This window comes from Myxocyprinus asiaticus, chromosome 48 (genome assembly GCF_019703515.2).
Source record: "Myxocyprinus asiaticus isolate MX2 ecotype Aquarium Trade chromosome 48, UBuf_Myxa_2, whole genome shotgun sequence".
In the NCBI taxonomy this organism is placed as follows: domain Eukaryota; kingdom Metazoa; phylum Chordata; class Actinopteri; order Cypriniformes; family Catostomidae; genus Myxocyprinus; species Myxocyprinus asiaticus.
The window spans coordinates 16787063-16799123 of NC_059391.1; the positions used below are offsets into that span (position 1 = coordinate 16787063).

Genomic DNA, 12061 nt, shown 5'->3' on the forward strand with positions numbered 1-12061 from the left:
AATAAAATTAGTCCATACAACTTTCAAAAAATCATATAATGTGTGAGGAACTGATCAAAATTAAAAGCTACTGCTTAGGGCTAGAGTTTTGCTAATTAACCACTACAAAGTGCTTTTTAGGTCCTGAGCAATGAGGTCTGCTTGTTACCTTCCTGCGCACAACACAAGCCCCTTGTCTCCGGTGGGGTACTGAAAGGTTCTTTCAGGAGCAACCACTGTTCCTTGGACACCAGGTTCACAATTAGAAAATAATAGAAAGGTGTGCATTTGTGCCTTTGTAAGAGCGGTTGTTTGTGGGTGCATGAGCATGTGCTTGTTATGGATTTGTGCACATACAGGTTCTTGCAAGGCCCATATGGTAAAGTGGTAGCTTGCTCACAAGGCGAGGGAAGGTAAACATTATCTTTAGAACAGATAAAAAGAAAGAGAAAGGGAGGGGGAGGGACATAGAGGAGGAATGGAAAAGTCGCTCATATTGTTTTTGCAGTGACACCTGCACAGAGAAGACCTGCTCCATTTATTTAGGGGAAAGTCTGTTGAGAGGTTCACCGATCAGCAGATATAGATGGTTTTATGTTGGAAAAGTATAAAGATAGGTGCACACCTGTTGTGGGTTGGGGATCTTATTGAAATTGAACCTATTTGTAAATTCATTTAGAACACTGGGGCAGAATTGGGTGCTTGTGCATACTAGTTTTGGTGATCTGTGAAAATGGAATGCACCAAGACCTTTAAACTCTTCATTCCCATTCACATCTGTGTTTTCAGGTATTCTCACAGCTGGTTCGTTGAGGGGGGTGCTTCCTGAAGCCAGGTGCTTTAACCCAATAAGGTTGATTATTTTTGGCTTGTGCATAAAGTTGTTCCAATCTTGCATGGGAAGCGAGTTTTGAAACACTCATGGTTGTCTAAAAGCAACGGCAAACATAAAAGCAAATCAACACAAATGTCACATGCATCTTTTGACTGTAACAGGACATCCAATTCAGCAATGTTTCTGTTGAGACAGATTAAAAAAAAGAAAAAACAACAAGGGGTAGTTGACAAATATATATGTTTTTTGTTTAAATTTTAAGTGAATGGATAGGTGCTGACTAATCACCATTTTTTTTTTTTTTTCAACATTTTACTCATCTTTTAGCTCTTTTGCAGTTGCAGTTGTCTTACTGCGAGACAAATACATTTTTAAACGCACAACATATTTCATATAGTATCTCATTTAATATATGGTCAAAGACTGCATGCCTATTAATAATTATTCAAGAATTAGATATAACAACATTAAATACAAACAAAAGTAAACTCTGTCATTGCTTGAAATGCCATGTCAACCTGACAGTTACAATTACTTTAGAATCAGAATCAGAATGAGCTTTAATGCCAAGTGTGCTCACGTACACAAGGAATTTTTTTTGGTGATAGGAGAAACAAGCACTGCTTCCATGCTTCCATCTCTTTTTATTAGCAAAAAGTTGACTTAGATTTTACTTTTTCTTCTGACTTCTGTTGATGTTATGACACCACAATGAACCTTTTCGCCATCAACCATATAGCAGTGGTAATGATATTAACCTATAATACAGGTAGTCTTTTAGCATTTATATGGTTAGTCTAAAACAATCCTGTCATCATTTTCTCACCTTCATGTTAAATGTTATTCCAAAACCCTAAGACCTACTGTCTTCTATGAAACACAAAAACAGAAATTAAACAATGTCTCAACTGCTCTTTTCCATACATTGAAAGTGAATGGGGACAGACACTGTCGAGCTCCAAAAATGACAAAAAAAAAAGCATGATTAAAGCACAATAAAATTAGTCCATACGACTTACAAGAAACCATATAATGTGTGAGGAACTGACCAAAATTAAAAGCTACTGCTTAGGGCAAGAGTTTTGCTGATTAACCACTTAAATTTCAGTCTTCTTTGCAGTAAGCTATTGTATGTCTTCAGAAGACTTGGAATATAGCACTCAAGTCACAATTACTTTAAAGCCCAAAGTATACTTCGGTCAAATGAGGACGCATGACGCAAATCTCATCATCAGCAGAGTGCTCGTGCACTGAATGCGCAGCCCAATTTTTTTAACCCCGCGTCTTTGAACATGCAGAATGTGCATGTGCCTGGAATTATTTGCACTTATTAGTGTGTCCACAAGGTGGCAACACTCACATTTGAGCCATTGTTGTCATAAAGAAGCACTAGAAGATGTAGTCGCTGGTAAACAACAGGAGACAAAGGTAAAAACATCAATAGTGGATGTGCACATCAAGAACGTGTGTGAGGAGGTCAGGAGATACCTGAATTTGTATAACTTGAGTCTGAAGGAATATAAAGACATCTTTATGGGTAGAGAAATAGTCCAGTGTCTCATAGCAGTCATAGCGTGCATGCTCCAAACACCTGTGTTTGTGCGCACAGTCAGATGGTGTATACTTTGACAGGCTCGCAATCAACTGTATGCAGACACCGAGCGTTCGCATCAAAATCTAAGTATATTTTTGGCTTTAGCGTACTTTAATAGTGCTTTTTAGGTCATTTTTGGAGCTTGACTGACTGTCCCTATTTGCTTTCATTATATGGAAAAGATCACCTGAGAAACCTCTTTTGTATTGCACTAAAAAAAGAAAGTTCGGGTTTGGAATGACATGAGGATGAATAAATGATGATATAATGTCCCTTACTATGGTTTTCTCATTGCCCAGGATGTAAGCGGCCATGACAGTGTCACAACAAGTTACAGAGATCAGTCCAACTCAAGCACTGGCTCAGGTCCAGCTCGAACTCAAATGAGACATGGGGAAGAGGATGTTGAAGAACAAGAAGCAGGGGTTGCTTGCAATGTGACAACCTCATTAGAGGGGCGCTCTGGCCTGCCATCAAGCCTTACAAGCACTCTAGAGAACATTGTTCAGCAGTTGGACATCCTGACCCAGGTAAATTGCATTTAGGTCATCTTAGTCTGTTGAGCTCCTTCCTATTATTCTTATATCTTGGTGCCGGTTCTAAGAAGACCACTGAATGAGTCAGATCTAGTGCAGCACAGACATATTTTTAATTTCTCCTTGTCTCTCAGACTGTTGCCGTTCTTGAAGAGCGCCTCACGCTGACCGAAGACAAACTAAGGACCTGCCTGGACAACCAGGCCCTTTTTCTGCAGCAAGCTCAACATGTGGACCAATTCGATGAGAGGAGGGGAGCTGAGGGACCTTCTGTATGAGGTATACCCCCTTCCATAACCTAGCTCACCAGCCCCAGTGGTTCTCACTTCAATGGTGACTTCCTCTTGTCTGCCAAAGGGGGACACACCAAATGCCTTTGCCTCTTATACTCTGTCTTTCCCTTTACTTAAGCTTAAAGACATCCAGCTGGGTCATTCCAATCGAGGACACTGGACTTATAACAATGCAAATAAAGAGGAAAAAAGATGAGAAGAGTAAAGAGGATGAGAGAAGAGCAACAGGGGGATTTGAGGGATCTTCAAGCAGTCTCACCCAAAAATTCAAGTCCTGGATAGGACAGCTGCAGCTAAGACAACATCGTAGTCATGTTTTGACAGCAGTAAAGACTGTCATCCCTCAGGGTAGCCAGGAGAGACTTTGTCCCTTTCTTTCACTGCAAAATAAATAAATAAATAAATTAAAAAAATCAGTAAATACTTCATACAATAATCAGTATTGTCTTGTTTTCCAGTAAAAATATCTAAACATCCTTTAAACAAGATACATTTACCTGAGAAGCAACATTGTGTAAGATAATAAGACTTGTTTTCAGAGAATATATTTGGCAAAATATTTTTCATAGTTTTAAGCATAACTCTAACAAAGTTTAGTGAGGTTAATGCATAAAACAAGAAAAAACAATGGGGTAAGAAAAATTCGTTCAAATTTAAGTTATAGGTGTTTTCTGATGTATTCACTGAAAACCAATCTTATTGGAGCAATAGAGGTTTTTCAATGACAGATGCCGATATCTAGACAGCAGGATGGGTGATATAACACCGATATATAACACTTCTGGTATCTGGCCAAGATTACATGGTTACCGGCCGATGCTGGTAATCGCAAAATGTCCAAATATCGGCTGATCAATCGTATTAGCCAATATATTGGTCTATCACTAGTCTTAAAATCTTAACCAATTTTGCTTCTAGTTAAATTTATCTTGTTTTAGGGATATTTTGATATTTTGTATTGAAAAACAAGACAAAATTACAGTTGTTTTTTTTTTTTTTTGCAGTGTTCATACATATACATTCATGCACATTTTTTACTCTGTCCAAATTCATTTGTGTCTGCCCTGTCACATGTATTATGTAGTGTATATGAAGACAATTATGAATGAATTGCAGCATATCTTGAGTCTCTGGTCCATCTGTGTCTCTGGCAGCTTGAATGGTTTGTGTGTGTATGTGAGAGAAAGAAAGAAAGAAAGAGACTGAGTAAGAGTCTGTAAGAGACACTTGCAGCCTTGTTTACTCTCTCTCAATCAGCCACAACCTTGTGGCTTTCCTCTGGGTGGAGGTCAGATGGAAGCAGGGAGCCGATCGACAGAAAGGCCCAGCAGTGCTTATTTGCTTTGGGTACCGCATCCTTCTGTATACTACAGCGCTGCTACCCTCTTCCCAACAGCCTTACATAAAACACTACACACAACAGAGTGGAAAAAAAGTCATTTAGTTCATTTTCAATAAGAAAAAAGATTTGGAAACTGTGCTTTATTAATAATTCACTACTAATCAAAAGTTTGGACACACTGGACTGAAAATGTTTTTCATGATCTTAAAGGCTTATCCTTTAAACTAGTTGAAACCTGAAACTTAGTGATTAGTGATTTAATAACCTATGCATCAAAAGGGTTTATATAATTAGTTAAATGATATTAATTAATTTTTAAGAAAGCATTTGGTATTCCTCTCGGCAGGCTTTCGTAAACACAAACATTCAGCATGTGACTGTTGTTGTTTTTACAAATTACAACCAAACATCTCTCCAACCACTACCTGTGCTGTGCACGCTCCTGCAGACAGCAGGTCTGCTTGTGACCTTTCTGCGCACAACACAAGCCCCTTATCTCCGGTGGGCAATACAGCAATCTTTCTGTTGAGACAGATTAAAAAAAAGAAAAAAACAACAAGGGGTAGTTGACAAATATGTTTTTTTGTTTAAATTTTAAGTGAATGTATAGGTGTTGTGACTAATCACCATTTCTTTTTAAATATTCAACATTTTAATCATCCTTTAGCTCTTTTGCAGTTGTCTTATTGTGAGACAAATACATTTTTAAACGCACAAATATTTCATATAGTCTCTCGTTTAATATGTGGTCATAAAGACTGCATGCCTAATAAAAATTATTGAAGAATTAGATATAACAACATTAAATACAAACAAAAGTAAACTCTGGCATTACAGTTACTTCAGAATCAGAATCAGAATGAGCTTTAATGCCAAGTGTGCTCACGTACACAAGGATTTTTGTTTTTGTTTTTTGGTGACAGGAGAAACAAGCAAGTGCACACAGAACATTACAGTGAGACAGAATATAAAACAAGGTAAGAGTATAAATAGACACAAAAAAAAAATAGGACATATTACATAGAATAGCGTATGTACATGTGCAAGGTAAGGGTTGTGTACAGTTATTTAATTAAATATGAGTGAATTTATATATATACATGACATATTTATACATTATTGCACTGTAGGAGTCCTGAAGGCAGTTAAATTGTTCATGTGGTAAATGGCCTGAGAATAAAAACTGTTCTTGTCCCTGGTTGTCCTGGTGCTGAGTGCTCTGTCATGCCGGCCAGGGGGCAACAGTTCAAAAAGGGAGTGGGCAGGGTGTGTGGGGTCCAGAGTGATTCTACCTGCACATTTCCTCACTCTGGAGACATACAAGTCTTGGAGGGTGGGCAGGGGGCACCAATAATCCTCTCAGCAGTCCTGAATGTCTGTTGTAATTTCCTTCTGTCTGATTTGGTGGCTGAACCAAACCAGACAGTTATAGTTGTACACAGGACAGACTCATTGATGGCTGAGTAGAACTGAGATAGCAGCTCCAGTGGCAGGTTGAACTTCCTCAGCTGGTGAAGGTGTTGGTGTGTGTGTGAAGTGAAGATCAGAGCTGGGGAGGGGTGTGAGACTGGGCTTTTCAAACCTGCAGTAAAACACATTCGGTTCATCAGCCGTTTGTTGATACTCTACGGGGGGGGGGGGGGGGGGGGTAATCTTTATTATCAAATATTATAATGAAAAAGGTATAATAAATGTTTTCATGTATGATCTAAAAGTAATAATAATCTATTGTCTTACCTAATAATATTTCTAATAACTTAGAAATGTTTTATAATTATCATTCTCAAAAATGTAATGGAGAAATAGTAATAAAAGTGCCCACTACTGTCCGGGGAAGCCCAGCTTGCAGCCCAACAGTTGCCGGCGGCTAATCTCCTGGCCTACGACGACCTAAAAAAGTCTATCCTGCAGCGGGTGGGTCGTAGCCCGGAACAGTATTGCCAACTGTTCCAGCTGGGGAAAACCAACCGCCTGTTTGCCTTTTCCCAATGGCTCCGAGACGCGTGCCGGAAATGGCTGCTGGTAGGGAATCGTGATGTCGGGGAGTGATCAACCAGGTCGTACTGGAACATCTTATTCCGCAGTGGACAGCGGAGTGGGTCCAGTGCCACCGCCCGGCGTTGCTGGAGGAAGCCGTCCAGCTTGCGGAGGACCACTTGGTGGCATACCCGATGGTGGAAGAGCCCTCCTCTCTCTCTTCTTCTCTACCTCCTCCCTCTGTGTGTTCCCCCATCCCTCTCACTCTGCTCTCTCCCCAGAGCCCGTTCCTGCCCCGCGGAGGCGGAGAGCTCCGCCACCAAGGCTAGTTCCTTGCCTGAGGAGGCGTACACCACCCCCTACCTCTACAGTGTCCCGTCGCTCTGCCCCTCAGGTGGAAGTGCCCGCAGACGCAGGTGCTGGCGTGGCGTATGGGCAAGTCTGCTGGGGTTACGGGGATCTGGGACATTTCTGGGATCAATGCCCAGTGATGGAGCTGGGGACGGTGGTCCAGATCCCCGACACCCTGCAGGCTGCCCCCGACCAAGCCGGAGGATACCGGTAAGAATCAAGGGGGGTACTCACCAATCATTGGTGGACACAGGTTGTAATCAAACCACGGTCCACCAATGCTTGGTTCAATGTGAGGCACTGGGCACCGCTAAAACGGTGAGGATGAGGTGTGTGCATGGGGATATTCACAAATACCCTATGGTGACCCTGGTGATTAAATTTCGGGGAACAAAACATAGAGTGGAGGCCACGGTTAGTTCCCACCTCACCCATCCGCTGATTTTGGGGACTAATTGGCCTGAATTAGGAAATGTATTAAAAGGAATATGTGCGGATGCGTCCTGCACGAAAGTGTGGAGATGTGAAGTGTGCGATGCTCTGGCAAGGGAAGCAGAGCCAGGGCCATCTTCGTGAGCTCCACGTCAAGATAACGTGAGGGGGGAAGAGGCTGCCACCCCTCCCATCCTCAGGGGATTTCCCGAAGGGGATTTCCCTCTGGAGCAGTCGCGAAATGAGACCCTCAAGCACGCCGTCAACCAAGTGAGAGTAATTGATGGTCAACTACTCTGGCCGAGTGTCGCACTTTCATAACTCTATTTTATGAGTATAAATGAGCGGTTGTATAGAGTGACGCAGGACACTCAAACAAAAGAAGATACAACCCAACTCTTAATACCGCGAAGCCGCCGGGAAATGCTATTCCAGGCGGCTCACTGTAATCCGATGGCAGGACACCTAGGGGAAAGGAAGACACTGAACCGCTTAATAGCCCGTTTTTATTGGCCGGGCATTGGTGGTGATGTCCATAGGTGGTGTGCGGCGTGCCGTGAATGTCAGCTGGTGAATCCACTGGCCGCCCCAAAAGCGCCATTGTGCCCCCTTCCACTGATTGAGGTCCCCTTCGAGAGAATTGGTATGGACCTCGTCGGGCCATTAGAGCAATCAGCACGTGGACATCGCTTTGTATTAGTCCTAGTGGATTATGCAACACGATATCCGGAAGCAGTGCCTCTGCGCAGCATCTCAGCGCAGTGAGGCGGAGGCATTCTTCAAGATAATCTCCCGTGTCGGGATTCTGATAGAAATCCTCACCGACCAGGGCACAACATTTATGTCACAGATACTACGCAAGCTTTATGAATTATTGGGCATTAAGGCAATATGCACCAGTGTCTACCACCCACAGACAGATGGCCTGGTGGAGCATTTTAATAAAACATGATTCGTAAGTTCGTGCACGAGGATGCTAGGAATTGGGATAAATGGCTCGACCCTCTGTTATTTGCAGTATGAGAGGTCCCACAAGCCTCCACTGGCTTTTCCCCGTTCGAGCTGCTGTATGGGCGGCGCCCGCATGGGGTGCTTGACGTCATCCACGAAGCTTGGGAGGAGGGACCTTCAGATATCAAGAATGAAATTCAGTACATTCTTGATCTTAGAGCAAAACTCCACACCTTGGGACAACTAACACAGGAGAATTTGCTTCAAGCTCAAGAACAACAGAGCCGACTGTATAACAGGGGTGCTCGGCTGCGGGAATTCGCACCGGGAGATAAGGTACTTGTATTACTACCCACATCGTGCTCCAAATTACTTGCCAAGTGGCAAGGACCCTTTGAGGTCACACGACGAGTGGAAGATCTCGATTATGAGGTAAAGCGAACCAATAGAGAGGGCGCACATCAAATATATCACCTCAAACTCCTGAAATTGTGGAGGGAGGCAGTCCCTGTGACATTGGCTACGGTAGTTCCAGAGAGGGCGGAGCTCGGGTCAGAGGTGAATATAAAACCTAATCATAGCACCCCAGTCACTTGTGGAGACCACCTCTCACTGTATCAGCTCGCAGGGGTTGCCAAGTAGCAACAAGAATTTGCAGACATGTTCTCCCCTCTGCCGGGCCATACGAACCTCATCCAGCACCACATCGAGACCGAACTGGGAGTGGTTGGTACGTAGCCGTTCCTATCGCTTGCCTGAACAATTTCCCGTGAAAAAACAGCATTCTCCACGCCCTTTGGATTGCACCAATTTGTGATGCTTCCGTTTGGTTTGTTTGGGGCCCCGGCTACATTTCAGCGTCTCATGGCAGCATCTAGACGACATTATAATTTACAGTAATGATTGGTAGCGGCACTTGCAGCATCTGAGGGCGTTCCTGAGATCGCTGCGGCGGGTGGGACTCACAGCAAACCTCAAGAAGTGCACGATTGGGCGGGTGGAGGTACAACATCTGGGGTTCCACTTGGGTCATGGCAGGTGCATCCCCAAATTGACAAGACTGCGGCGATTGTGACCTGCCCGCAACCCAAGACCAAAAAGGGGGTGAGAGGGCTGGCTGGTTATTACAGGAGGTTTGTACCTAATTATTCGGATGTCACCAGCCCGCTGACTGATCTCACTAAAAAGGGGGCTCCAGACCCGGTTCAGTGGACGGAGCAGTGCCAACAGGCGTTCACGCAAATTAAAGCTGCACTTTGCGGGGGGCCTCTTTTGCATGCACCTAATTTCTCTCTCCCTTTCCTATTACAGACGGACGCTTCTGACAGAGGACTGGGGGCCATACTCTCACAGGTAGTGGAGGGGGAGGAGCGCCCGATGCTGTACATCAGCACTCCTTTAGGGAGACCAAGTACAGCACTGTGGAGAAGGAGTGTCTGGTCATCAAGTGGGCGGTCCTCACCCTCCGCTACTACCTGCTAGGGCAGGCCTTCATCCTCTGCTCGGACCATGCCCCACTCCAATGGCTCCACCGCATGAAGGATACCAACGCAGATCACCCGTTGGTATCTGGCTCTCCAGCCCTTTAAATTCAAGGTGGTCCACAAACCGGGGGCGCAGATGGCTGTCGCCGACTTCCTTTCCAGAAATGGGGGGGGTTGAGTGGTAGACAGGCCGATTGGCTCCCCGGCCTGAGTCGGGCGGTGGGGGTATGTGGCAGCGGGGGCGTGGTCGAGCACCCGTCTGGAGAGAAAGCGGTAAGTGTGCTTACACCTGAGCTAAATTATGTCTAACACCTGTCTCTAACTCCAGTGAGCTTGGGGAAGAGCGGCATATAAACAGCCACGCCACTGCCAGAAAGGAGAGAGAGAGTCTGGCACGAGAGTCTCACGGTGAAGCTACTGAGTTCGTGATGCTAAAGAGTTGTGATAAAGACTTTGTGATGATTAAGAGGCGCCTGTGACGCTAAAGAGTTTGTGAAGCTGAAGAAGTTACTGTGCCAGTTGTGACTGTTACCCCTAAGTTTGTGATTAAAAGCTCACCTGAGACCTGAACCTTCCTGTCCCAGTGACCTCCTTCCTTCACAGGCTGTGAGTTTGCAAATTTGCAATGAAAATTAGGACAAAATGATGAATGAAAAACAACACATTGCACTCTGGTTAACACAAACTCTGTGTTAAAGAACTGTGAAAATGACCTTTAGAGAGGTATTTTAAAAATTGTGACAAGCAAATAACCCCACAACCAGAAATGTTTCCCCATTACTTTTCCCCAACACCATCTCCGCATGTACTTAAAACAAGTCTTTCCTGTTTACTGAATGCCCCCTCTGCCCTTATCTCTAGCTGTTTTTTGGTAAGCCCTGCGCCTTTTGAAGTTAAACGCCTTGCATGGCCTGTAGCAAATCCTTTGACCCAGAGTATGTTGAAGTTTAATACAAGGAACCTGATGTGTTTCCTGTAGATAAATATCAAGTTCAAAGGACACAGAGGTGTGTTGATTACAACAGCTGCATTTAATACAATCTTAGAGGAACATGAAAAGAAAAAAAAAAAGTGTTTTGATTTTACACCAAAAGGGTTATTTTTGTTGTGGATTCTGCAAATAGTTGTGCTTAAAGTGGTTAGTGATGTTGCTTTACATTCTGTTATGTCTGATTTTTATTTTATTTTTTTAACAGTGATGTCTAGATAATAACGTTTTATTCACCTGGGAATGCCATTTGTGTGGGAAATCACACTAATCTTGGTGAGAATTGAGCTGTTCAAATTTGCTGTTCAGTTTAGTCCGAAAATTGTGTGTCCTGCAATATTCAGTCACCTCATGAAACCCTGTCCCCTTTGGACCCTGAAGCGATTTCATTGGCTCAAAGATGTTGTTTTGGGCATTTTATTTGGTGCCTGATTGCAAACCCTTAATCGTTAAAGCATACAAATACATAAATTAATGTTTTGTAAGCCATATAAAACAAATCACATTCACCAAAGCAAAAAATTGTCAAATTAAACATTTCTGTTGTGTTTTTAGTTAGCATGCTAACCGATAAGATTGCTAAGCTAAAATTTCATCATGCATTCCCTACGGTTTGCAAGCTAATTTATAAATTATGCCACAAAGCTAACATTCAGCGCAAGTGCTTATTTATATAAAAACTTTGAATTTCATGCTATGGTAAATGGATATGGTTGGACTGTTGTTACTGATTTTTTGCGTGGTCTTAAGCATTAAAAAAAAACCAGTGTTATGTAAGCTATATATGACATATCACCAATGCAACAAATGGACAAATTAAATGTTTCTCTTGTGTTTTCAGTTAGCATCCTAACTGATTAGTCTGCTAAGCTAAGATTCCACCATGCATTCCCTACGTTTAGCAAGCTAATTAATAAATTATGCTACAAAGCTAACATATTCAGTACAAGGACTTCACATAATTATATAAAAACATTGAATTTCATGCTATGTGGTAAATGGCTATGCTAATACTGTATTTTTACATGATCAGCTAACACAAATAACAGAAATTAGTAAGCGACACTTCTGATCGTGCATCACAAACAACAATCCAAGGAAGATAGGATTGTATGGGGGTAGAACAAAATGTTCCCAGAAGGAGCCCATGGCGAATAAGCCTTCTGGTTTGGCCTACTAATTGACATCATGACTAAACAGCTATTGCTTTGAGATTTTGTCTTTTGTCATTTTATATAATTCTCAAATCTATTTCCAAACACATAGCTGGTTTTTAAAAATCATCCACATATTGATTCT

At 42.8% G+C, this 12061-nt stretch overlaps 1 protein-coding gene across 2 annotated transcripts in view; it reads left to right on the forward strand.

The window, feature by feature from the left end:
* LOC127437441 (POC1 centriolar protein homolog B-like) overlaps nt 1-4762 on the forward strand; it is a 54670-nt gene extending 49908 nt beyond the window's left edge. For both annotated transcript variants that reach the window (XM_051692355.1, XM_051692356.1), the window contains exons 11-13: nt 2708-2938; nt 3079-3223; nt 3356-4762. In XM_051692355.1, coding sequence (XP_051548315.1) covers nt 2708-2938; nt 3079-3222 — 375 coding nt within the window. In that variant the 3' untranslated portion in view covers nt 3223; nt 3356-4762. The remainder of the gene's footprint in view (nt 1-2707; nt 2939-3078; nt 3224-3355) is intronic.
* Nucleotides 4763-12061: the final 7299 nt, after the last annotated feature.